The 25,086-nt window shown below is 48.7% G+C and overlaps 2 protein-coding genes across 4 annotated transcripts in view; both read right to left on the reverse strand.

Moving 5' to 3' along the window:
* The window catches only part of LPCAT2 (lysophosphatidylcholine acyltransferase 2), a 55,619-nt gene that overhangs the window by 13,983 nt on the left and 16,550 nt on the right, over window positions 1-25,086 (reverse strand). For 2 of the 3 annotated variants that reach the window (XM_079800035.1, XM_079800033.1), the window contains 4 exons: window positions 24,537-24,591; window positions 16,370-16,452; window positions 15,799-15,924; window positions 13,446-13,599 (listed from right to left, as the gene is read on the reverse strand). In XM_079800035.1, coding sequence (XP_079656161.1) covers window positions 13,446-13,599; window positions 15,799-15,924; window positions 16,370-16,452; window positions 24,537-24,591 — 418 coding nt within the window. The remainder of the gene's footprint in view (window positions 1-13,445; window positions 13,600-15,798; window positions 15,925-16,369; window positions 16,453-24,536; window positions 24,592-25,086) is intronic. The other variant, XM_079800034.1, reaches the window with a different exon arrangement.
* Window positions 2,328-3,089, reverse strand: CAPNS2 (calpain small subunit 2; the record flags this gene model as incomplete). Its single annotated transcript, XM_079800037.1, has 1 exon — window positions 2,328-3,089. One exon carries the CDS (start codon window positions 3,087-3,089, stop codon window positions 2,328-2,330), a length of 762 nt encoding a protein of 253 aa, XP_079656163.1.

The following is a 25,086-nucleotide window of genomic DNA, read 5'->3' on the forward strand; positions in this document are numbered from 1 at the left end:
CCTCGCGCCTATCCCACCCCACCTGGTCCGAGCAGCAAGCGGACCGGCCTTAACTTGCAGGTCCCCGGGGAACGTGGAAGGGAGCGTGTGCTCGGCCTGGGCGGGATCACCTGCGTGTGGTTTCATAAATGTTCCATGACGGAGCTGATGGCGAGCGCACAGGCCAGAGGCCACCCTCTCCTAATTCCACTGGGGGTTCCCCACAGGCCGCTGAGGGCTGGTCACGGGCCAGTGACATCATTTCCACAGTCACAACTTTCCTCTAAGGGAGTCCAGAGGGAAGGAAGAACTCATCTTCCAACTCAGGGGGCCCCTCCGAAGGAGCCGGGGAGAGGGAGGAGATGCCCTGAAACCCGAGGCGCAGGAGGGGGAACCCACTGCCCAGCAGGCCGGTGAACCCAGGCTGTCTCCATGCATGGGCTCTGGATTCTGCCTTCGCCGCCGTCACCGCCTGCATCGGGATGATAAAGCCCAGCCAGGGGCCACCCCGAGGAAGGCACGACGGGGGTGTCCACGTCTCGGATGCCCACCTTCCTTCTCCGGATACTGGCAACGCCGACCCTCCTGCTGGGCCTTGGTTTCGGCTGAGACATTTGCAAAATACAGTGTGTGACAGCCTTCCTTCAGAGCTGTGGCCGTCAGCTCTGGCTGCTCGTTAGAATCACTAGGAAGCAGGAAAGATACTCGTCTCTGAGCCCCACCGCTACAGATTCTTAGTGAACCCGTTTGGAGTGGGACTCAGGCACCAGCCTTCCGCAGGAGCTGCCCCGGGAGTGCCCATTACAGCCAGGGCTGGGAACCTGCACGGAGGAGCCACGATATTGACATACAGATTTACGTAAATACTAGAGGTCCGGTGCACGAAATTTGTGCATGGAGGGGGGATGTCCCTCAGCCTGGCCTGCACCCTCTCCAATCTGGGACCCCTCGGGGGATGTCCAACTGCCTGTTTAGGCCCGATCCCTGTGGATGTCCAACCGGCAGTTGGACATCATCTCACAATCTGGGACCGCTGGCTCCTAACCGCTCACCTGCCTGCCTGCCTGATTGCCCCTAACCACTCTGCCTGCTGGCCTGCTCACCCCTAATTGCCTCCCCGCCCCCCCCACTGGCCTTCTCGCCCCCAACTGCCCTTCCACCGGCATGCTCGACCCCAACTGACCCCCACCAGCCTGATCACCCCTAACTGCCCTCCCCTCTTTGCCTGATTGCCCCTAACTACCTATGCCTCGGCCCCACCACTATGGCTTTGTCCAGAAGGACCTCTGGAAGGCCTCCTGGTCTAATTAGCATATTACCCTTTTATTAGTATAGATACACATTTCTATATTGCTGCATATATCATAGAACTGATTACGATTTATGTAAGTTTTCCTTTCTTTTTTTTTTCTTTTGTTGTTTGCTTTTTTCCCTGCCTGGTTTCCAGAGAGGAACAACAACAACAATAATATTCCTTGTTCCAGGGCAGGGCAAGACATGACAGGCGCTGGCTGGGAGCTGGGCACGCCTGATCTCGTATGAAGTCCATGCCAGAGGGATCATGCTGGTCCTTACCGTCGCCAGAGACATTCTGGCTACGGTTACGCCCTTCCCTCCCCCACGCCCCAGACCCGCTTTACAAATGTAACGAAACCCAACCAAATTGCTACATGCTTTTTCCACCACGAAAGAATTCTAGAACTTGAGACAGTTGCTCCACCATAAAAAAAAAAAAAAAAAAGACTACTACCCTTCTATAAAACGGCCTCTTCCCCAGTCCCGAACCTGTTTCTATAGTTAAACAGGTTTCCAAGGAAAGCATTTTCCAATTCATTTACATCATGGAAATGCCAGATGTAAAATTAAGAGGAAACACAGATTTTGAACATCCCTCCTCCTCACCTTTTTAGAGCAAAAAAAAAAAAAAAAAAAAAAAAAGAAAGTATTTCCTCAGGGCTTTTTTTATTTATTCCAAATTTTTTTCAAAGTTTAATTCTCACCAACAACAAATTTCTTGCTCCTTGGAATGCATTCACTCTATGAGCAATAACCTATCTAAATCCATTGCCTTACAACCCCACCCTGTACCCCCATCACATCTGTAAGTCCGTACAAATCCAGTATCTCACAAAGCCGATACACAAACCACTCACAAGCCTTCTCGTGGCAAATCTGTTTTAATTAAGCAGTAAAAGCAGCGAGTCCAGCACATGCCGGTTGCAGAAGAGGTCGCCGGGAGATGACAGCTGGGGGATGGGGCGTCTGCAGCCACGCGGACAGCACGGGGGGTGCTTTCGGCAGGCAGTCCCGTCCTCTGGGGATGGGGGGCTGCCCCCTCAGAGCCCGCCTCAGGAATACATGGTCAGCTGCAGCCACTCCTGGATGGACACCTGGATCCGGCCGTCCGCATCTCTATCCAGGGACTTGAAGGCCCGGAACATGGCATCCAGGCGGACCAGGCAGCTGATGAAGCTGTTGAAGTCCATGCTGCCGTCCTCGTCGTCGGCGTACCGCCGGACGATCATGTGGTACAGCTGGTCGTTGAGCTGGAAGCCCGCGGCCTGCAGAGCGCCCCGCAGCTGGGAGCGCGGCAGGGCGCCGGCGCGGGCCTGGTTGTGCTGCTTGTACACGCACTGCCACTTCTTCAGATTGCCCCACAGGTACTTGAACTCCTCAAAGCCCAGCTTCCCGTTCGTGTCATTGTCCATCACGGACACGATGCTCCGGCAGGTGTCCAGGCTGAAGCCCTCGGTCTTCAGATCCTTGTGCTTAGAGAGGACTTTGTTGAGAATGTGCATGAGGTCGGTGGCCCCCACCTCCATGTCCGGGCCCGCCAGCTGGGCAAAGTGTTGCCGAAACCGCCTGACCTCCTCGCTCTCGCTGGCCTCCACGTTGGTGAAATGCTGCTGGGTGGGAGGTGGCTCTGGGGTGTAGTGAGCTGCCGCGGCCTCGCTGATGAGATTCACAAGTCCGCCAACGATCCCTCCAACATTGCCCCGTCCTCCTCCTCCTCCTCCTCCTCGTCTCTGACCTCCTCCTCCAAGAAGGCCTCCCAGGGCTTCCCCGAGGCCTCGATCTGCCCCTTCCAAAAACGCCTTTGCGAGAAACATGCTTTCCGTTGAATGAGAGGGATGAGGAGAGCCGAAATGGAGCCGCGGAGATCCCGGGTGGAAGAACTGGCTTTTCTGTCCCTGCCTCCCCTGCACCACGCCCCACGGCCCACATGCGGCCCACATGCCATGGCTCACCTCCCACTGAAGTTGCCTGAATTCCACTAGGTCCTAGCACCTGCCATTTTTAGGGAGCTCTTCTGATAAATATTCCTGATCTACAATAATAAAAGTATAATATGCTAATTAGACCGGATGTCCTTCCGGATGAAGCCGGGGCTTCAAGGGAAGCCCGGGTCCCAGGTGCCAGAGGGAAGCCAGTGCCGGCAGCTGGGGGCAGGCAGGCCTACTCTTGCACGAATTTTATGCATCGGGCCTCTAGTATGTCTAATAAATACTCACAAGTGATCGTGTGTAGGGCACACTGGAAGCAATAACATGTGCAAATGATCTGTGTGCCATCGATCTCGGTGCTCTCAGCACATGCTTTCCTGACAGAAGGTCAGTGACTCAAGGAAAGCGAGACTCTTTTCTAAGGGATATTTACATGCAGGGTGGAATGGAAGAATTATTGGGCAATGGAGCCTATTTACCTGATCCCCTTCCTCTGGCAAAGATTTCCAAAATCCAGTGTTCTTAAGAAAAATGTGTAAGGGGGCTTTTTAAAATGCAGAGATTCTGCCCGGCCGGCGTGGCTCAGTGGTTGAGTGATGACCTATGAACCAGGAGATCAGGGTTTGATTCCCGTTCAGGGCACATGCCCAGGTTATGGACTCAGTCCCCAGTAGGGGGCGGGCAAGAGGCATCTGATCAACGATTCTCTCTCATCATTGACGTTTCTCTCACTCTCCTTCTCCCTTCCTCTCTGAAATCAATAAAAATATATTTAAAAAATAATAATTTAAAAAAATGCAAAGATTCTGATTCTGAGGAGAATCAGGGATCATGAGCTATATTTTTGGAATCTCTTTTGAAATGTGACATTCATACAGAAAAATGTACAAATCACTAAGGTATAGGTCAACACTTCACAGACGGTACACCCCCATGTCAAGGAACAAATATCAGCAGCACCCCAATACTGATACTCTTCCCTCAAGGGGAACCACTACCCGGACACCTAACACCATAGATTCCTTTTTATACCTGAAATCCATGGGATCATGCAGCATGTACTTTTTTGATATCTTGTTTAAAGTTTTTAAAAAATATATTTGCTTTTATTGATCTTAGAGATGGGGGAAGGGAGATGGAGAGAGAGAGAAACCATTATGGGTACCCAAAGGGGAGCAGTGAATTCCGCTGAGGAAAGGAAAGGGTGGCATTTACCTGCGGGAGAGGAGAATATGCAGGCCTCCCCATCAGTTGAGTCAGAGTTCTCCAAACAGACATGGGATGAGAAGGGACAGTACAGTAAGAATTGGACTGGGAAGGGGTTTGAATGCCATGTGTCAGTCCATCTCATAGGTTACTGTGGGAACCTCTGACAGCTCAAATATGAAGTTAAAAAAAAAAAAAAGAAAGAAAGAAAGACTAGCTATGAAATGAATTGTAAACTGTATGGTCCTAGTATTGACTGATGGCTATTCTAATACTAGAGGCCCAGCGCACAAAATCGTGTGCGAGTAGCTCACCGCCCCGCCTGCCGCTCATCGCTCGCCGCTGTGCCCACCGCCGCTGGTCACTGGCCGCTCACCGCCCCACCTGCCACCGCTTGTAGCTTGCTGCCCCCGCCCACTGCTCATCGCCCCGCCCCCTGTGGCAAGCCACTCCATGCCCTGCCAGCGGTGGGCGGGGAGATGGGGAGGGACCAAGAGGTGGTCAATGCACCTCATGGCTACTGGTCGAGCGGTCATTCCAGTCATTCTGCTTATTCTATAGGACTAGAGGCCCAGTGCATGATTAAATCATGCACGTGTAGGGTCCCCTACACGCTTTTGCTTTCAATCGCGGGGGAGCTGGGTGCCTGTCCGCTGGTGCACCAGGCCTTTCAGAAGCCTCCGGTGCGGCGGAGGCTTCTGAAAGGCCTGGTGCCTGAGCGGACAGGTACCCAACTCCCCGGCTTTTGATGGTCCGCGGCAGGACATGAGCTCGCTGCCCCAGAGGCCCCTTCTGTGCCGCAGCACAGCCATGGCGCAGATGCTGAGCTCGCGCCACAGCTGGCAACGCGAGCTCAGCATTCCGCCAGCCCAATCGGCCACCCCGGCTACCCCGAGTACCTCCCCCCCTCGCCTCCTGGCCAATCATGGGCACAGCGAAGGTACAGTCAATTTGCATATTTGTCTATTATTAGGTAGGATTATCAGGGCTCTCCCTGATAATCCTATAGATAACCCTGATGGCTAAGGAGCATGCTCTGTTGAGGACGTGAAAGCGATGCTTCCGTCTGCCACACCCAGTGGTTTGTGTAAAGTTTCCCGACACTAGTTTTATGGCATAATGACTCCAATAACTGCCCTCATGGGAACGATAAAGGCCAAACGTCTTCCTTAACCACGAAGCAGCGGCACCGTAAAGGGACTGCCTTCCTTTCGGGGGACCCCAAGGGATTACTTGGCCTCAGACAGATTGAAACCCATTTGTATTTGCTTCTCTCCGAGGAAACTGGATGGCGCTGTCTTTATAGTGTTGGAAATTAACCTGACGGCACACACCGCCACATAAAATGCGCCTCCTTGCGCCCATCTGAAGCGTTTTCCACCCGGTTTCAATCCAGTTCCTCTTGCTTGTTTACTGTGAAGATGGAGGGCATTTGGCTACCATCTTCATAAGCCATCCAGGGTGAACGACTGTTATTAGAGCATCAAGCCTTCTCTTTCCTGGACTCTTTCATGCCCTGAGGCTGTTGATTAGAACATAAACAGCAACTCTGGTCGCTGTCTGGGCCTCTCTACTGCCTAAATCTGGGGAAAAGGGAGTAGGGGAGGAGACCACGTCTGATGCAAAACAACCTCAATTTGAGGGGAAAGGGTTACTGAACGTAAAAAGTAAACAGTGACACGTGAATGCCATCAGCAGCATTCTCCAGAACCATCCCTAAGTGAACTGACCCAGCCCATGAGTGGATAAACAGAACGTGGTCTGTCCACAGAGCGGAGCACTATTTGGCCGTACAAAGGAATGGATTACTTCCCTGACATGGATGAGCCTTAAAAACATGCTAAGTGAAAGCAGCCAGACACGAGACCATATAGTGTAGGATTCCATTTATATGAAATGTCTAGAAAAGGCAAATCTACAGAGACAGGTCTCCATTCTAGAGCAGGTCTAGGATAACATAGAAGGAGAAGGTTTCCATTCTAGACCAGGTCTAGAATAACATGGAAGAACAACTTCTTTTTTTGGGGGTGGGGAGGTGGGGGGTAGGTAGGTGACAGGAATTACAAGTTAAAGGCACAAAAAAATCATATTGGGGTGATGGCAATATTCTAAAACTGTTTTATAGTGATGGTTGCACAATTTGGTAAATTTACCAAAAAATAATGATTGAGATGTATGTTTAAAATGGGTAAATTATATGATATGTAAAATATGCCTCAAGAAAGTTATTTTTCAAAAAGTCAACAGGACAGTGTGTAGTAAAAAGAAGACTGAACTCGGAGTTCTCGGCCATGAATGAGCTGGGCAGCCCTGAGCATGTAACGTCCTGCCTAGGGCTGGCCGCCTTCCGCAAAAGGAGGAAGACGGGCAATCTGACACCAAAGGTCCGTTAGCTCTAAAATCCTGTGAAGCCAGACTGTCATGTGCCATGACACCGTGACAGCAGCATTCTCACCTGGCAGTCAGTTCCTTCTGGTGCCCAAGTCTCTCTATGTTATGTATTCATTTATTTCAGCCTTTCTTTATCGTGGGCCTGGCTCCATAACATTTATTATTTTTAAAAATATATTTTTCTTATTGATTTCAGAGAGGAAGAGAGAGGGAGAGAGAGACAGAAACATCAATGATGAGAAAGAATCGTCCATCGGCTGCCTCCTGCACGTCCCCTACTGGGGATCGAGCCTGCAAACCCAGACATACGCCCCGAATGGGAATCGAATTGTGACCTCTTAGTTCATAGGTCGACACTCAAACCCTGAGCCACGCCGGCTGGGCTGGCTCCACAACATTTAAAGACATGATTACGTACCCTTACCCCCTCTTTGACATACTGTCTGGTTTTCAAAAGTATTTCTGATTGCAACCTATCAAGTATTTGCACCTCGGCACGGCATTCCAAGGCGGGGGCAGTGAGCCGGGTCTGGAATAACACAGGACACAGAGGAGCCTTTCTTTCAGGTGGGGTTCTCTCCTTACTCAACATGGTCTGGGCCAGACCCTCCTAGTTGACTGATGAGACTGTCATGAAGGATGAACTCCAAAGTCTTTCTAGCTCCACAGAGACAGTCCCGATTCCTTTTTCTTTACCGTCTTAGGCTGTTGCTCAGTCACAGGAGGAAATTAAACTGGTCTGACACGTGTGCTCTTTACAGAGCCCCGCCCTCTACTTCCCCGGGCTCCAGGAGGAGGCCAGCGGCTGCCCACTTGCTCCCGTTAAAAAGTGAAGCTTTAGTGCTGCGGTCTCCTTTCCGTTTCCTTCACGCGTCTCCTGGGTGTCCTTGCCCGAAGGAGCCAAAGCTAAAGTAGGTAAGTCTCGTGCTTATGTGGGTTATCGCTCGGGTCACACGCCCAGTGAGAGAAAATACTAGGATGGACTCCGTGCGGGAGCTGAGTTGACCTGAGAACTGAAGAGGGAAATGGTCAGACACACAGGACCACCACACTTTCAGGACAACTTGCAGGACCGAACAGAAAGGTCACCTGTCCCACTCCGAACGTCACAGCCTTCCTCTGTGCATTAGATCATATACGCCATAGAGCAGATTTCATAGATCCAACCCTGATGGGCTGAGGTTGGAAGGTAGATGAGGTCTTTTCCCAGGAGCTACAGAATACGACAGTCCTATCAAACCTGAACTGGAAATGCAAAGGAGAGAAGACGCCACTGTTGGTTGCAACAATTCACCTCTGCCATTGTAGCGATAAAGCAGCGACATAGGGAATGCATGGATGAATGGGCATAGTGGTGTCTCAATAAAACTTTATTGACAAAGCAGGAGTCAGGCTGTATTTGCTCCATCAGCTGTCGTTTGCCAGCCCCTGTTAAGCTGGTGAAAACAAAGCTTGCAGGTAAGGTGTAAAGACTGGGTTGGAGGGTCGCAGTCAGTGCTTATAATAACCATTCTTAATGTGTAGGATACTCCCCATCTGATCGGAAGGGGTTCGCTCTGAACCTTTATTCTTGACTAATCTGTCGGCCTCTTGTTTGATATCTTCCCGCAGGTCTAACTCGTGGAATATGGTCCATCTTTGCAGAGGAGGGAGACTGGTTTCTGATTCCTAAGCTACAGTCTGGCAGGAGCTCACGCTCTTTCCCTCAGTACCATTATGCTCACGCAGACCACCGCTGAATACATGTAGGTGGCTCCTTTCCCCATTCTGCACAGAATTTGAAAACTGTCATGCTTTCTCCCATTTCTGCCTTCGGCCTGGCACTTGTTTCTTCTGGCATTACCACGTGCTCCGTTTAAATATTAGGCAGGAGAGTGTGAGTGCCCGCGAGCACTTGGACAATCCAGCATTTGTGGCCACTGTAAACTCCTGTAGACCTCTGATCACGGCTTCACATTATGTGGAATGAATGCCTTCCTTTATCCCGAGCTCTTCCTGTCTGCCCTCTTCTTGGTCCTAGTTCAAGTGTGAAGTCATGGGTGCCAATGGATGACAAGCATCCTTGCTTGTCCATTCCTGTTAGAGAAGGTAGGGGCTGTGTGATATGCAGATATGATGCTCATGCTGAGAGTCGGGATAGGCATTGACATGGCTTACAGGGCTTACGTAAACAGAGAAATCGTTCTGAGTGGCAAGTTGAATGCCTACTCAACTGTGCAAGTTGTTCTGAAAGTTTGGGACCATATATCCTACAACGTCAAAAAGTATTTACTGCCCTGGCTGGTTTGGCTCAGTGGATAGAGCGTCGGCTTGAAGACTGAAGGGTCCCAGGTTCGATTCCCGGTCAGGGCACTTGCCTGGGTTGTGGGCTCCATCCCCAGTAGGGGCCGTGCAGAAGGCAGCTGATCCATGATTCTCTCTCATCATGGATGTTTCTATCTCTCTTTCCCTTCCTCTCTGAAATCAATAAAAAGTATTTTTTTTAAAAAGTATTTACTATCTGGCTCTTTTACAGAAAAAGTTGCCAGCCCCCGAAATACAGTTTTGTCACCAGAGAGGATATGCATGCGATGGTGATGAGCATCGGCTGGGACACTGAGCAGGATGCACCATGAGATGGAGCGTAGAGGCGACAGAACGGGGCAGGGTTAAGCTTGCGGGTAAGGTTACTTGCAAGACGTTGGAGGCAGACTGTCAAGCTGGCAACAGAGAGGCCACACCTACAGAAACCCTGAGGACAGTCTTGCAGGTAAATACGCCACTGTCCGTAGGCCCACACTGTGACAGGAGGACAAAGTGGGTGATGACGCTGTGATAGGCATTGCAGGACACTGTTATCGCCATAAAAATGACTTCTGAATACAAGACGTGTTGAAAAGACACCGTGTCAACTGATTGTTTCGGACCTCAACTCTAATCCCCTGGACATTTGATGGATCCCACAACATCTTCTGAATCCAGAGAGTTCAGTATACATTTACAAAGATAAAAAAGCTAAACTAGACCTAAGGATGAAAAGGGTCTTTTCTCAAAGACATGGGACCTCTCCAAAGGGGAGCAGCCCAAAGCAGTGACGAGGCCGTGCCTGGGGTCATGGACGCCATCTTTCTCTGGGACCCCACCTGCCATCAAATACCTGAGCGTCCAGAAGAACAGGTCAGGATATGACAAAAGGAGCTCAATACACAGCATGTTTTTTTTGGACAAACGGAGACAAAAGCTGTATGATGTTTCTGTAGGCTAGCCAAGAACATAAGGGGATATGGAGGGATATTCAGGTCTGTCCTCCATCCCCAAAACACCAACCACACTACACGAGACTGGGGAAAAGATTAAGAGAGGAGCCCTGGCTCCATGGTTAGAGCATCGGCCTGTGGGTCAAAGGGTCTCGGGTTCGATTCCTGGTCAAGGGCACGTACTTTGACTGCAGGTTCAAACCCCCACCCCAAGTTGGGATGTGAGTGGAGAGGCAACTGATCGATATGTCTCTAACACATCGATGTTTCTCCCTCTCTCCCCCTCCCCCATCCTTTCCACACTCACTGAAAATCAATGGAAAAAATCTTCTCACTCTTTGGGTGAGGATTAAAATAATAATAATAATAATTTTTTTAAAAAAGATTAATTAAGGGAGGAAAATAAGAAGGGGAAATGGAGGATACAGTGGGAAAGAACACGGAGGGGCTTATGGGAGCGCTGCACAGTTATAGCTATCAGGAGAGCAAGAGGAACACCCCACCCTTTCTCCTTCCCGCCCTTCCTCCCCCTCTCCCCACCCCTCACTAAGCATGGAATTTAGCAAGATAAGCCACTGGGAGAGGAACAAACTATGAAGCCACTGAACTTCCTCGTCGTTCCCATGGAACGTTCCCTGGCGAAATCACTTGCAGAGACTGAGAAAACAAGCCTGGCGTGGAAGTGGACACGGGGACAGGGCGGGGCGGCATGACAGGGCTCAGCTTCTCAACACAAAGCGACTCTGCACAGGCTCAGACATGCAGGCATGTCACGAACAAAAAAAAGGAGAGAGAAGGACAGACAGAGACTGAGGAGACAAAGGAAAGAAAAGACGGTCAGACGCATTAGCTAGTCATTCTCTGGATTATTTTCTCTACCTTCCAGTGTGTCGGAGATCAAAGGACAAGTGCTACACAGACCAGGTCTGAATCTAAAGTCAAGTCCCACCATACAAAGAAGTGAAGAAAAAAGTCACAGTCATAATTGATATGGGAGCCAATTGACATAGAAATGTGATCGACCACATTAGCTCCCAAGGCTCACCGTCTCCTAACTCCCAGAGCCGGCTGGATTCTCGAGGTCAGAGGGAGTCAACCTGGCCAACTAGGGATTACTTTAATCCTCAGCTCACCCTCCCTTCCGTCTCCCAAATCTTCCCATACGTGGCAGCGCTACAGCAACAATGGGGCTGGTGGCAGGTGTCATCCGTCATCCAAGACAGAACTGCTGTCCCAGCAACCCCCTCACTGCCAGTGATGACAGTTTGACACCCGGAAGAGAGGGCGACCTCTGTAGACATGATTTTTAATTTTGATGAAAAAGTCCTGGTGAGCACCAAGTCTACACTTCCCTTTCGGTTCCTATTTCATGTCACTTCCCACTCCCCCAGCTCCTGTCCTTATTGGCATGTCCCTGCCATCTTCCTTCCTGTCCTATTTACAGAAACTTTACTTAAAAGTGCTTGCCTGGTGTCTAGAGCCATCCATAGAAACCTCTCAGGACTAGTCATAGCGGGAGTGTCAAGTTCCTGTTTCCCCAGCCTGCACAGTGAGAGCCAACTGTTTTCTTCTCCTTGCCCCTAAATCTTTTCTTTTTTTTAATACACATTTTTTCTTGATTTCAGAGAGGAAGGAAGAGGAAAAGAGATCCTACTGGGGATCGAGCCCACAACCCGGGCATGTGCCCTGACTGGGAATGGAACCGTGACCTCCTGGTTCATAGGTCGACGCTCAACCACTGAGCCACGCCGCCTGGTCCTTTCCCCTAAATCTTCACCGCACCATAGAGCAGTGGCAGACTAGTACTATTATAAAATGTAATGAAGATTGGACATTTCCCGGACAAGGAAAGATTACTTGTGTGATACAAGCAAGCCCAGAAGAGAGGCCCGGGCAGGACCTATAGAAGAAGGTAGCCTAACCTCATGATGTTAAAGAATAGTTCATCTATGACATCACAGAGTGCAGTCATTAGGAAGCTTAGGGGGCCCCGGGAAAAAAGACGAAAAGCCCTGTCCTGGTTTCTGTCATCCAGCTATAATTTCTTCGCAAAATACCTTTCCCCCAGTGGTTACTATGGAACTGGAATAAGCCAGTCAAGATGGAATGAGCCAGTTAAGTCTATCTTGCCTTCTGATTACAACTAGAAACTGATCAAAATGCAAAAGGCAACTACCTCTGGGCACAGTGCCACAGCAGGAGGCTTGGTGAGGAAAGTCAAAACGTGATGAACAATCAGGAAGGCACTGAAATCATGGACATCGCTAATGAGCTGTTGAAAGAAAAGAACTATCGGCTCAGGATTCTTTATGCAACAAAAATATTCTTCAGGGATGAATGCAAAATAAAGTCCTTCTCAGACAAGAGAAAATAAAGAGATCACAATCCTTAGTATTTACCCAAATGAAATGAAAACCTACATTTGCACAAAAACTTATGCCTGAATGCTTAGAGCAATGGCATTCGTCATTGCCCCAAACTGGAAACAAATCAAATGTTCCTCAACTGAGAAATGGGTAAACCAAGCGTGGTACGTCCATAGTCCATACAATGGAATACTGCTCAGCAATAAGAGGAAACAGATTGTTGATACATGCAACTACCTGGCTGAATCTCAAATGCATTAGGCTAAGTGAAAGAAGCCAGACTCGAAAGGGTAGATTCTGTTGTTGGGGTTAAAGGTCAGGACAGGGCTTGGCTACAAAAGAATAGCTACAAGGTAATATTTTTGTAACTGTTGTGTATCTTGAACATGCTGGTATTACATGCTTCTATGCATTGGTTAGGATTCATACAACCTTAACCCAAAGAGTGAATTTTATGTACTAAAAATAAATTAAAAAATAGAGAACTTGATACACTTTTCTAAGGAAACTTTTTGACAATTCAGTTATCTAACTTCATGTACTTACATATTCATAAGCAGAAAACCGTGTCCCCAATATTATGGCAAATGGCCAAGCATTCATTGAAACCTTTGTTATAAAATGTTATTTAGAAAATACAATCGATTTGATTTTCACACATTTGGGGGGAAAAATCCAGAAACCTTCAGAATACAATAGCACCACCAGGTCATGGATGTATGAGTTTTGATAGAGATTTTAAAATTCTTGCCAGTTACATAAACCTTCCCAATTCTATACGACAAACATGATTATAGGATCACGATATTGATACCTGGCCTGGTGCTTCAAATACACAGACACCATCATCACTGCTACAAAACACATACACGGGTATTCTTATGATTAGGATTTAGGCGAGAAAACAAAACCATGCAATTAAACCTCGGGCTCAGCCCTGCTGGGGCGAACCCTGACCTAACACGTTTTTCTTGCCGGTGCTACTGATGCACGCTCTCGGGGAGCAGGGCACGCCTGTGTGTGGGAGACTGCGTTTAACATACCCTGTCGAAGAGTGCGAACAGCTGTCGCAGCACATCAGACACGGGCAGCTTCAAATACTCGGCAAACTCCTCGATTCCAATCCTCCCTCCTTTGGAGGCGCTCGCAATAGACGCATATTCATCCAAGTGCTTCCGGATGCCGTCCCAGTCCAGTCTAGAGGGAGAATCAGAAATACAGGGATGCGTGTCAGCACAGCCCACGGACATGGACAGTAGGGGGGGAGGGCGTGTGCTGGGGGGTGGGAACGGCCGGGAGAGGTCAATGGGGGGAGAAGGAGATATATGTAATACTTTAAACAATAAAGAATTTAAATTAAAATTAAAAAAAAAGAAGCTAGTGAGATAATCCACAATGAAAAAAACAAACAAAACAAACATGGTATCAGCCCTTCCCAACCCCCATGAGATTTTCATGAACACTGGCGAGTCACTTGTCGGAGGGAAACACTGTCAGGAGAATAAAATGTGTGTTTTAAAGTACAAACTGGACATGTGTCCAGGCTTCTAATTCTCTTAAAGGATATTAGTGTGACTGTAATTTCCCCCAAATATCTAAGGGGAAGAAAAATAAGCGAAGAAGAGTAATGTGGCAGAATAATAAACGACGCAAGAGAAGAAAATAAGAAATCACATTTAAATCTACACATTACTCGGCAAGTCAACAGTACTGACTGGTTAAAAAAAAAAAATACAGCTTTTTCTTTCAAGGAGCTTTCTGGCTAAAAAAAAAAAATCACATTTCACAAAATGTTGGGATACGGAGATTCATTAGACCATACCCACTTCCTCCAATCCTAGTTATGAAAAATCGTAACTAGGGTGATAGACACTGGAACATGGACTGTAACTTACATCATGTTCTTTCTTCTTTTATTACATTTATTTGGGTGACCTTGGTTAATAAGGTTATATAAGGTTCAAGTGTACATTTCTATAATATATCATATATACTAGTACATACACACACACACACACACACACACACATATATATATAGCATTGTGTGCCCACCACCCAAAGTTTAGTCTCTTATATACTGGATCCATATATTGGACCCCATCACATCCTTTCTTTATCTTATAAACAGTTGACTGAACACATGCTTCGTCTGTACCCGATTTTAGTGACTATCTAAACTTATCCAATTGTGAACATAACATTAAAACATTTTGTTAGCTAAAAAACATAGATAGTATTTGCTCTATCAGTTATCAAAATATAATTTTTTAATATTGAAAATACTGTATTTTCAATACAGTAACAGGCTCTGCAGCTCCCTCCCAGGGAGGGTGCCAAGCTCCATGACATCCATACATTCTGTGAGTCCCCAGCGGGGCTGAAAGCAGAATGAACTGAGGACTTGGGGGCAGGGGGTACACCTTTCCTACCACATCATTCAGAAGGAATGTTTCTAAATGGTTCAAACTGGATCATGAAAGCACCAAGGGGCGTTTTTACCTTTTTAGAAAAAAATGATGTACCCAGAAGAAAAAGATAGGTCTTAGGGGTATTTAAATATGTTAATGATGGTCAGAATTGCTACTCTACGAGTCAATTCTTATTTTGAAAGGGAAATTCTGCCACCCCAGGCCCGTATCATCTCCTTATGCTGTCCTCTTGGTACAAAGGCATCAGGACGGACTGAACACTCAACCACTCAGCCTTTTCTGAGTCAGGAGGCATCACTATCCACACCCACACTATCGCCTGGTCTCCTGTGACCAGCACATACAGTCTTGAGTTAACTGTTCTTGAAAAACACAAACTGGATGAACTAAATGGGAGCCCGGCGGCGTGGTTCAATGGATGAGCATCGACCTATGAGCCAGGAGGTCACGGTTTGATTCCCAGTCAGGACACATGCCAGGTTGTGGGCTCGATCGCCAGTGGGGGGGCGTGCAGCAGGCAGCTGCTCAATGATTCTCTCTCATCATTGATGTTTCTATCTCTTTCTCACTCTGCCTTCCTCTTTCTGAAACCAATAAAAAAATATTATTAAAAAACAAAACAAAACGGGAGATACATGCATAAGCTTGGCTTCCCTAATAAACACCAGAGTTGAGTCCTGGCTGGTTGGATGGTTGAGTGTCGTCCCGTGCACCAAAGCCCTCCAGTTCGATTCCCGGTCAGGGCACATACCCAGGTTGCGGGCTCGATCCGGAGTGGGGGGCCTGCAGGAAGCAGCTGATCGATGTTTCTCTCCCTCTCTCTTTCTCTTTCAAATCAATAAAAACAAAAAAAAAGACAAGCACCAGAGCTGAGCATTCATAAAACCAGAGAAAATAAACACACAGGAATTCAGATCTCTTTTGGACACTGTTATGAAAACGTCGTAATTTTAAAATACGCTTACTTCAATTTCCGGCTGATTTTGGTAAATTCCACCAGCCCGGCTTCCATTGGCAGGGTGAGCTGCCCGGCCGAGATCATCAGTCTGCAGTCTTCATAGGTGTGATCGGTCACGGGGATTCCCAGAGCTCTGAAAGCATTCAAAGGCAGAGTTTTCAAACAGGTAATGACGTTCCATTAGGCCTGAATGGGTCAACCAACAGCAGTGAGTGAAGAAGTAATCCCTGCTTTTTAAACAGTAGCTTTGGCTTTTTATTGCCAAAGAGGCATGTTTCTCTACTTGTTCAGATTTACTATAGCCCCAAGGTCAAGGTCCTCGGTAATCTTACGTCTGCATGAGTCTGCCAGCTGACCACGCTTGCTTTGTGTTTTAAGTACGATAACAATGTAATAGTTGATTTCCATCTCATGGAAAGTGGTTATTTTATGGAAAGCACATGATTTGACTTACCAAAATAAATTGGGGGGATGAGTATGTTAGGAAGAAAACACCCAAATCCTTAAAACTATGTTAAATGTCATTTACCAATTCTGTTGAAACTATCTACTGTTTATAATCACATAGAGACACTCACTCTGCCATCAAATTCCGGACTCTACCAGCATAAAGGACAGGATCTCTTTTTTCTTCGTCATTCGGTGTTTGAACAGGCATAAACTGAAAGATAAACACACCTTTTTATAACAACTGGCAGGGCTCTGACATCAAATGCCAAAGATATCCTATATGATAAAAGCCTAATATGCAAGTTTACCAAACGGCGGAACGACTGGTCGCTATGATGCGCACTGACCACCAGGGGGCAGACGCTCAATGCAGGAGCTACCCTCAGCCCGCAGGCCCCAGGCCAGCCAAGGCGGGTACCACCGGTTGCCCCACACACTGGCCCCTGATCACCAGCCAGGCCTAGGGATCCCACCCATGCATGAATTTCATGCACTGGGCCTCTAGTTCATGTATATGTTACCTATCATCCTATGAGCCCTGCCTTTCAAGTGTATCAGTAACATGACATGGTGGCAGGAACCCAGAGCTTGGATCAGGAGCTCTGAGTCTCCCTGTGTATTAACCAGCACTTCCTTTACCTTTTCTGAACGGTCTCCTCGATTCTATAAGGATGGCTCCGATCACCTACTTCCCTGGCCGTGGTGAGGATGAAATGAGCCCGTGCCTGGAATTCTGGGAGATGGAGAGCTATAGCTACTAAGATCTTCTTCTCAGACCCGCATTTTCTACCAGTCCCTCCCCTTGTGTGAGAAGGTTATGATGATGATGATTTTGTCTTTTATGGTTTATCTTCTCCATCCATTCCTCTATGGGCCATATTTTCATCAACTGATGGAACTTCATGTTTTGTCATCCCATCTGCTTTTTTTAAAATCCTTAGTATTGGCTTTCTAGCATTTCCTTTACACACTGTTTTGCTTTATGGCCATTTAAATGTACCTTTTTCTATACCTGACATTCTGTAATGCCTCATTGGTACCGTCCTTGTTTTTATTAATAGCCTTCTAATGTTAGCAAGGTTTTGGTGCCGTATTTAAGTCACAACATATATTCTGAGCACCTACTATACATCAGGCAAGATCAATAGGACCCTATTTGAGTTCTAAAGAAAACAGAAATTTTTATAGGCTAGGTCGACACAGCATATGCTCAGTATCACGACCCTGACCCCCAATTACAGATAGTGCTGAAAAGCTTCATTAACTTATTGAAAGTAAAACAGGTCGCATGGCCAGGATTCAGCCCAAGGTCGGTCAGATTCTAAGACCCTGTTTTCCCCACGAAACCATCTTTCCTAGAGTAGGAGGGTGAGAGAGAGGAAACGATGAATTTGGCCGGGAGTGGGCAGGGAAAGCAGCCAAACAGGATTCACAGAGAGCTGACTGAGGGTTGACCTTGGCTTTTAAAGGATAAACATGATTCCGTCCCCAACAGAATTATTCCTATGAACCGGGTACCGTGCTAGGTGCTTTAAATGCAGTATTTCATGTATCACATGATTTCACCAACAGAATTATACTGATGAACCGGGTACCATGCTAGGTGCTTTAAATGCAGTATTTCATTTCACCGAGCCTCCCAATTTTAGTCATAAGGAACTGGGATCCACAAAGACCAAATGACGGGCCCAAGATTCCATGGCTCACTTCCATGCAGTGAACAGTTCCATGTCCCGGGGTAGAAACGTATGACAATGAGCTAAGCCCATCCATTAAGCACCTACTATGTGCTGAGAACTTTCTATTGGCGTCTTTATGCCATGAACTCTCTTAATTCCTTGAGGCACGCTCTACCATTTCCATCGGATAGAAGGATGTGGCTAGAAGAGGTTAAACAATAGAGCTAAAGCCACACACTTGTGGCAGGGCCACCGTTGGGAATAAAAAGAAAGATTCATGTAATGAACACCTCTTCTGGACTCACGCAGGCGGTCGGCACATCTTGTGAGTCATGATAAGAAGCCTGTGGGCCATGGGGACTCGGAGATGGAGTCTGAGCAAGGGAGTGACATGAGCAGGGCCTTGGGTGGAAGGGAGTGGGTAAGCCACAGAGGAAGAAGCTAAGAGCAGGGGGAGCCCCATGCATCAACCTGCAAGAGATGTGAGACCATGAACAGAGGGAGTGGGATGCTGAGGACCGCTTGGGTGCAAGGGAAATTTCTCAGATAAGTGGGTAGGAATGATAGGATAATCTGCTACAGGTCATTTTACTTTGCTCCTTCATTCTATTAACACCTTCTCCGAGGGGACGGTGGCGTGCTGCAGAAATAGCCCCGTGGCCTTGGCTCTGCTGGGGAATCTTATGGTTTAAGATTCCCCAGCAGAGAATCTTAAACGGGCTTCCGTCCCCTCCCCTGTTGAGTGAAAGTTCTGACTACATGATCTCCAACATCCTTTCCAACCGGACTCCTGAGTCTAGCTTCCTGTTTCGTATCGTCATTCCTGCCGATGGAAAAATAAACTAAGCCACCAGAGGTCCCCACATCACTTATATATCCAGAGCACCAACGTCTGCAAATTAGTTTTTCTAAAAATTCCCTTCAGCCTGTTCCAGTAAAAATCGCTAATATTTGCTTGGAATGCAATCCAAGGAAGAAAACAGTGCTTCAAAATCAACGTTCATAAAACCTCTAACAAAATAGTATAATAATTTAGTTTTATATTGCCCTATAATTCTTCGTTTTGTGTTGTTTCTTTTAAGTCAAAGGATCATTTGCATAACATACCCTTGATTTGTAGTACACACTGAAACCCAAGAAAAATTAATTGCAGCTTCGTTGTTAACCACACACAATACAGTGAGCTATGGCTTTGGTTCTCTGATAGTATTTTCCATAAAATGAGTTTTAGTAACTCGCATATGGATGTGGCATTCTATTTTTGAGGAGGAAAAAAATCCATTGAGAGCAAAAAATAATTAAAAGTGTAGGTGTGACCCTCATGGGCCCCAGGCCTCCTGAGAAGCAATTCAATGGAAATTCTAGTAAAAAGTCACCTCTCCCCGGGTTAGACCTTCCCTCTAGCTCACATTTCCATTTTGTGCGAGGCTCACAGCGTGAACATCCCCCTCCCCCGGGAAGGACGATGCACCAAAAAGGCTATTAGCCACCGCTGTCCCCTGAGACACGTCTAAGTCCCCCCGCGGCTTCCTGATCCCCAGTCTCCCTTTCACCTTCACCTTCTCTCGTCACCTCCCCGTGGCCACACTGATGGCCTCATCAGTAACATGACTTCACCGCCTCTTGGCCTGGCCGCAGAGATTCTTCTCCCTCTATTTCTGCCGTGGACATGCGCCTGTGACTCCCATCTCCTCCTCGCACAAGCTCTCCAGCCAGAGTTTTCCCTCGTGGCCTAGGAGTGTTTGCTTCCCCCCAACCGGGTCCTGCCTAGACCACGAGAGCCTCCCGGTCACTCTCAGGACCTGCTCACCCCTCTTTCTCTGCCCCTCCAGCAGCACGTCTGCCTGTCGACCCTGGTCTTGGGGAGTCAGACACGTCCACGTGGCCTTTCTCTCACTGAGGCTCTCCCATTGCCACACCCCTGGTGCCAGTCACAAATCCTTGGTCACCTGTCTCCTGATCCCTCCGTCTCACTCCTGTAGAGACCCCTGAGGGAGGCTAAAGAAAAACCTTATGCCTGGCAGGTGTGGCTCAGTGGTTGAGTGTCAACCCATGAACCAGGAGGTCACGGTTCGATTCCCCATCAGGGCACAAGCCAGGGTTGCTGGCTCGATCCCAAGTAGGGGGCGCGCAGGGGGCAGCCGATCCATGTTGCTCTCTCATCATTGATGTTTCTATCCCACTTTCCCTCTCCCTTCCTCTCTGAAATCACTAAAAACATATTCTTAAAAACCAGAAAAACCTTATGGGGTGAGGCTACGACAAATCCATGTCAACTTCCACGGGGTCGGTCCCCAGAGCTGCTTGAAAACTCTGTTATTTCCCAAGGTGGCCATACTCCTCAGAGTAGAAAAAGAATTCCCGGTCCGTTTTCCTCCTGCTGAAGATCTCCCTTTGTCTCTGGAGGTGGGCCAAAGCACGTGGTCCCAGGCCCGAGTCTATTTTCTTCGTGTCTACGTGACGGGCGAGGATCGGGTTCCGTAGCTTGGACGGCATGTCCCTGCTGCTGCCCGAAGCCCCTTCCGGCCGCTCTCATCTGCTGCCCTCAGATCTGTTTCAACACTGGCTCTGCTTCTCGGGTTACAAGTCCACGTTTCATCGCGAAGGCATTTCACTGTCCACTTCCGAGGGACGACCGTGAAGGCCACCCCAAAATACGCCACTCGGGTGTGTTGATTCTCTGGAGCTGAGGCCACTGGAGAAGCAATACATACAGGGGCGAGGCTTCCTCTGCACCCCCTCATCTGCCTGAAGACAGGTCCCCCAATAAGAAGCCAACTGTCATAAACCCCCTCCTGCAAAGACTCATCCGACAGGGCGCCTGGCCCCACCAGAGGAGAGGAGACTTGAGGCGGGCGTCACCCCCAGGCCGACTCCATCACTCTTATCTCTCATCTATGCCTCCGAGGACCCATCTGCCTTTGCTAAAAGTCACCTGCTCTCCCCTGGTGGCCTGCATCCTCCCTCACCTTCGTCTACTCAGATGGAAGATGAGCTCTCAAAAAGCCCACCCGTTCTCAGGTATTCCGTTTTTTATTCCCTGTGACGCCCTTGTGCACGTATTAGAAAATGAATAAATGTGCACCCTTTCCCCCGGTCACCTACCGACGCCAGGCTATTTCATAGACCCCGTGAGGGCACCCAGGCGTGAGAGGGGTCTCTCCAGCCCCATGGCAGCCCTAGGAACTCAAATTCCCTTCCCATTCACCGGGGCCTGACTCCACAGCTCCCTCCCTCCGAGGCCACCCTGCTGACGCACCGCCTGTCCCGGTAAGGAGGCTGGGGGCGTTTTTTCCACACCAACACCTCTCGTTTGCGTCTTTGGTCCCGGGGCCTCCCACCTCCGCCTGGGCCTTAGGCTGCACCCCAGATGACGTCCACTCCTCGGCCTGTAATTCAAGGCCACCTGCTCTCCAGAGCCAGTCCTTCTATGAACACGCGGTCCTCGCAGAACCGGTTCACTCACTGCTTCCTGGCCACACCCGGCACATTCCTCTCTCCTAAGTCAATGATTACAAGGAGGAGAGAGATGGATGAGTGATGATTTCACACAAACGCATCCTTTCCCAAGGAGCAGAAAAGACCCTTAACGGGTCCGTCTTCACAGATGGGCAGTGCTGGTTCGTCCACGATTCGTCTCTCAAGGTTTCCAAAAGAGAAAAGGCAACACGAGGAAGGTGCTTGTGAACAGCACCTGCTGCTTCCCTTTAGGAAGAACAGAGCACTCTACGTGCTCAGGGAAATGAAGGTGACTGCTCACCGAACCCCAGCCATGTGCCAGCACAGGTAACCTTATTAAATCCTAAGGGCCCTATAAAATACGTGTTACTCCCGTTTCACCGGTGAGAACACAGCCGGAGAGAGGTTTAAGTCATTTGCTTGGGCACATTCTGTGGCTCGTAGTGGCGATAAAATGAAATCCGGTGACCTCTTGGCTCCTGGGTTGATGCGCAACCACTGAGCCACACAGGCTCGGCTAATGTCCTGAATTAGGTTTACCCGATTGCTAGTTAAGGAGTTCTAAAAACGCATGTCAAAAATAATACGTAGGATCCCCAACAATTTTAAAGGAAAAGGAGAGAGGAGCGTGCCTCTGCACAGCCAAGACAACTGGAACTGGCACAGCTGAATGAGCCGAGACTTCTAACGAAGCTATGTGTGGGGCGGCGCCAGCTGGCACCTCCGAGACCCGGCCCAGCCCGGAGAGCGCTGAGCCAGGGTGTGGGGGTGTTCAGTTACAGCTAAACGCTGGGGAATAAAAATACCCAGTCACATAGTTGTTAGGGGTCCCCTGGGTGAAAGGTAACATCGCAAACATAAAACACATATCATTAAAACGAGAATCCTAAGTCGGAAGTCCACAGGTTCCCGTCTTTGTGCCTTGCACCACAATCCTCATACACCAAATCCCTGCTGACTCAGGCATTTCTAATGGTCAAAAGCCATCTTATTTGTGAAGTTGTTGGACAAAGAATCTTTTCTTTTCTCTTTTCTTTCCCTCCCTCCCTCCCTCCCTCCCTCCCTCCCTCCCTCCCTCCCTTCCTTTTTCTTTTCTTTTCTTTTCTTTTCTTTTCTTTTCTTTTCTTTTCTTTTCTTTTCTTTTCTTTTCTTTTCTTTTCTTTTCTTTTCTTTTCTTTTCTTTTCTTTCTTTCTTTCTTTCTTTCTTTCTTTCTTTCTTTCTCTCTCTCTTTCTTCTCTTTCTTCCTTTCTTTTGCTAGAAAATATTGTCCAAACAGGTCAAACAGGTCTGAGAACCGGCTGGAGAATGCAAATATTGTAACTCAAAGAGAGAGAGGAGGGAGGGACAGAAAGAGAGGAGGGAGGGAGCAAGGAAAGGGAGGAAGGAGAGAGGAAAGGAAGGAGCAGAAAGAAAAAAGGGAGAAAGGAAAAAAGAAAGAAAGAGAGAAAGGGAGAGAGAGAGAGAGAGAGAGAGAGAGAGAGAGAGAGAGAGAGAGAGAGAGAGAGGCAAAGAGAGAGAGAAAGCCAGACATGACACAGAAAGGAAATGTGTAACAGTGGTCAGGGCAATAGAATGAGAAATTTGCATACCTCCGTTGTAACACAATTTGACCACTGACACATGTGCTCTATAAAAAAAAGCAGTTCTATATGCATTTCCACGTCTGTTGCTAGGTCTGCTGGAGGTATAGTATAGATATGTAGGTATATATCTGACCCTCTCTCCACAGGCTACCTGAAAGCATCCATAAAACCAAGCAGATTCTGAATTCAGGAGTCCATGCCATATCACTCCTAGAGACTAAGAATTCTTCTGGGAACAACCCGGAGTCTAAAAAATGTGGTCAGATTTTCAGAATGATCTAATTACTCCCCCACTCCCGTCTGCCACAGCAACTCCAGCCCAAAGACTGTCCCGTGACTGATGATACGGGCTGCCTCCCGGATACGATGGCCTCGGGCTCTCCGTGGGCTCCTGACCGCCGTGCCTCTCCCATGACCCAAGCAGCACCTCTCAGGCTCCCGGAGCCCACTACTCCTCAAGGAGCTGTGGGGCTCTCGGCCTCTGTGGCTCCTTCGGTTGGGACGTGAAGGGTTAGCATTCAACTTGGCAGAGGTTGGCGTTGAAAGGAATACAGACGTAGAAATGAGTGATGCGAATCTGGCCAGCCAGGCTGTTTACACCTTGGAGGTTCCCAGAAGTTAGAGGTGTTTCCTGATCCAACTCTAAGGGCTAGACCTGATCGCCTGGGTTTAGATACACAATTTGTACACAGGGCTTATTTGAAAGAAGGTGGGTTTAACTTCCGGCCTTTGCATATCCAGTCTCTGCAGACAAGGAGTCCATACTAATAAAAGGGTAATATGCTAATTAGACTGGGAGACCTTCCGGGAGACCTTCCGGACATCCTTCCAGACAAAGCCATGGTGGCAGGGCAGAGGCAGAGGTGGTTAAGGGCGATCAGGCCAGGAGGGGAAGGCACCTGGGGGTGATCAGGCCAGCGGGGGCGGGGGGCTAGTGGGGGCAAGCAGGCCGGTAGGGGGGCAATTGGGGGCAAGCAGGCTGGCAGGGGGGCAGTTGGGGGCAATCAGGCCAGCAGGGGGCGGGGCAGTTGGGGGCAAGCAGGTTGGCAGGGGGGGGCAGTTGGGGGCAATCAGGTCGGCAGTTGGGGGCAAGTAGGCCAGCGGGGGGCCGGGCAGTTGAGGGCGATCAGGCTGTCAAGGGGGATTGGGCCTAAACTGGCAGTCGGACATCCCCCAAGGGGTCCCAGATTGGAGAGGGTGCAGGCTGGGCTGAGGGACACCCCCCACCCCCAATGCACAAATTTTGTGCACCGGACCACTAGTCCTATATAATAAAAACCTAATATGCAAATAGACCGAACAGCAGAACGACCGGTCACTATGATGCACACTGACCACCAGGGGCAGATGCTCAATGCAGGAGCTGGCCCGAGTCCACAGGCCCCACATCAGCCAAGGCGGGTGCCAGCAGGGGCCCCCAGATCGCCCTGCTGGCCGCTCCACAGATTGGCCCTGATCGCCAGCCAGGCCTAGGGACCCTACCTGTGCACGAATTTTGTGCACCGGGCCTCTAGTTCAAAATAAAAGGAAAGGCCAAATCTCAAGTTCCATGGCCACGTTTTGAATGACTTACCTCAACTTCCACCCTTGTGAAGGGCTGGCAGAAGGTGAGCACACACAGCTGGAAGCTGAAGAGGAAGAAAAGAAGTTCCCTTTACATGGTGAGACAAGGATCGCCTAATATTACCCAACAACCCCCTTCTGCACACAGAGCACTCAGGCCAAACATACATAGTTTGGGTTTATTAATGCTGCATGGCAGTCGTAACACTTCTTGGACTCAGATTATTCTGGACATTCAAAAGTTTAATCACTGCCCAGCTGGTGTGGCTCAGTGGTTGAGTATCTACCTATGAACCAGGAGGTCACGGTTTGATTCCTGGTCAGGGCACATGCCCGGGTTGCAGGCTCCATCCCCAGTGTGGGTCATGCAGGAGGCAGCTGATCTATGATTATCTCTCATCGTGGATGTTTCTATCTCTCTCTCCCTTTCCCTTCCTCTCTGAAATCAATGAAAAATATTAAAAAACAAAGCACAAGTTCAATCACTACATGCAATACCATGTATGTATTTGTGAGTCAGAGCTGCAGCTCAGCAGACTGAACCCCAACTTTGAAATCTC

Source organism: Cnephaeus nilssonii, assembly GCF_951640355.1.
Source record: "Cnephaeus nilssonii genome assembly, chromosome: 20".
In the NCBI taxonomy this organism is placed as follows: domain Eukaryota; kingdom Metazoa; phylum Chordata; class Mammalia; order Chiroptera; family Vespertilionidae; genus Cnephaeus; species Cnephaeus nilssonii.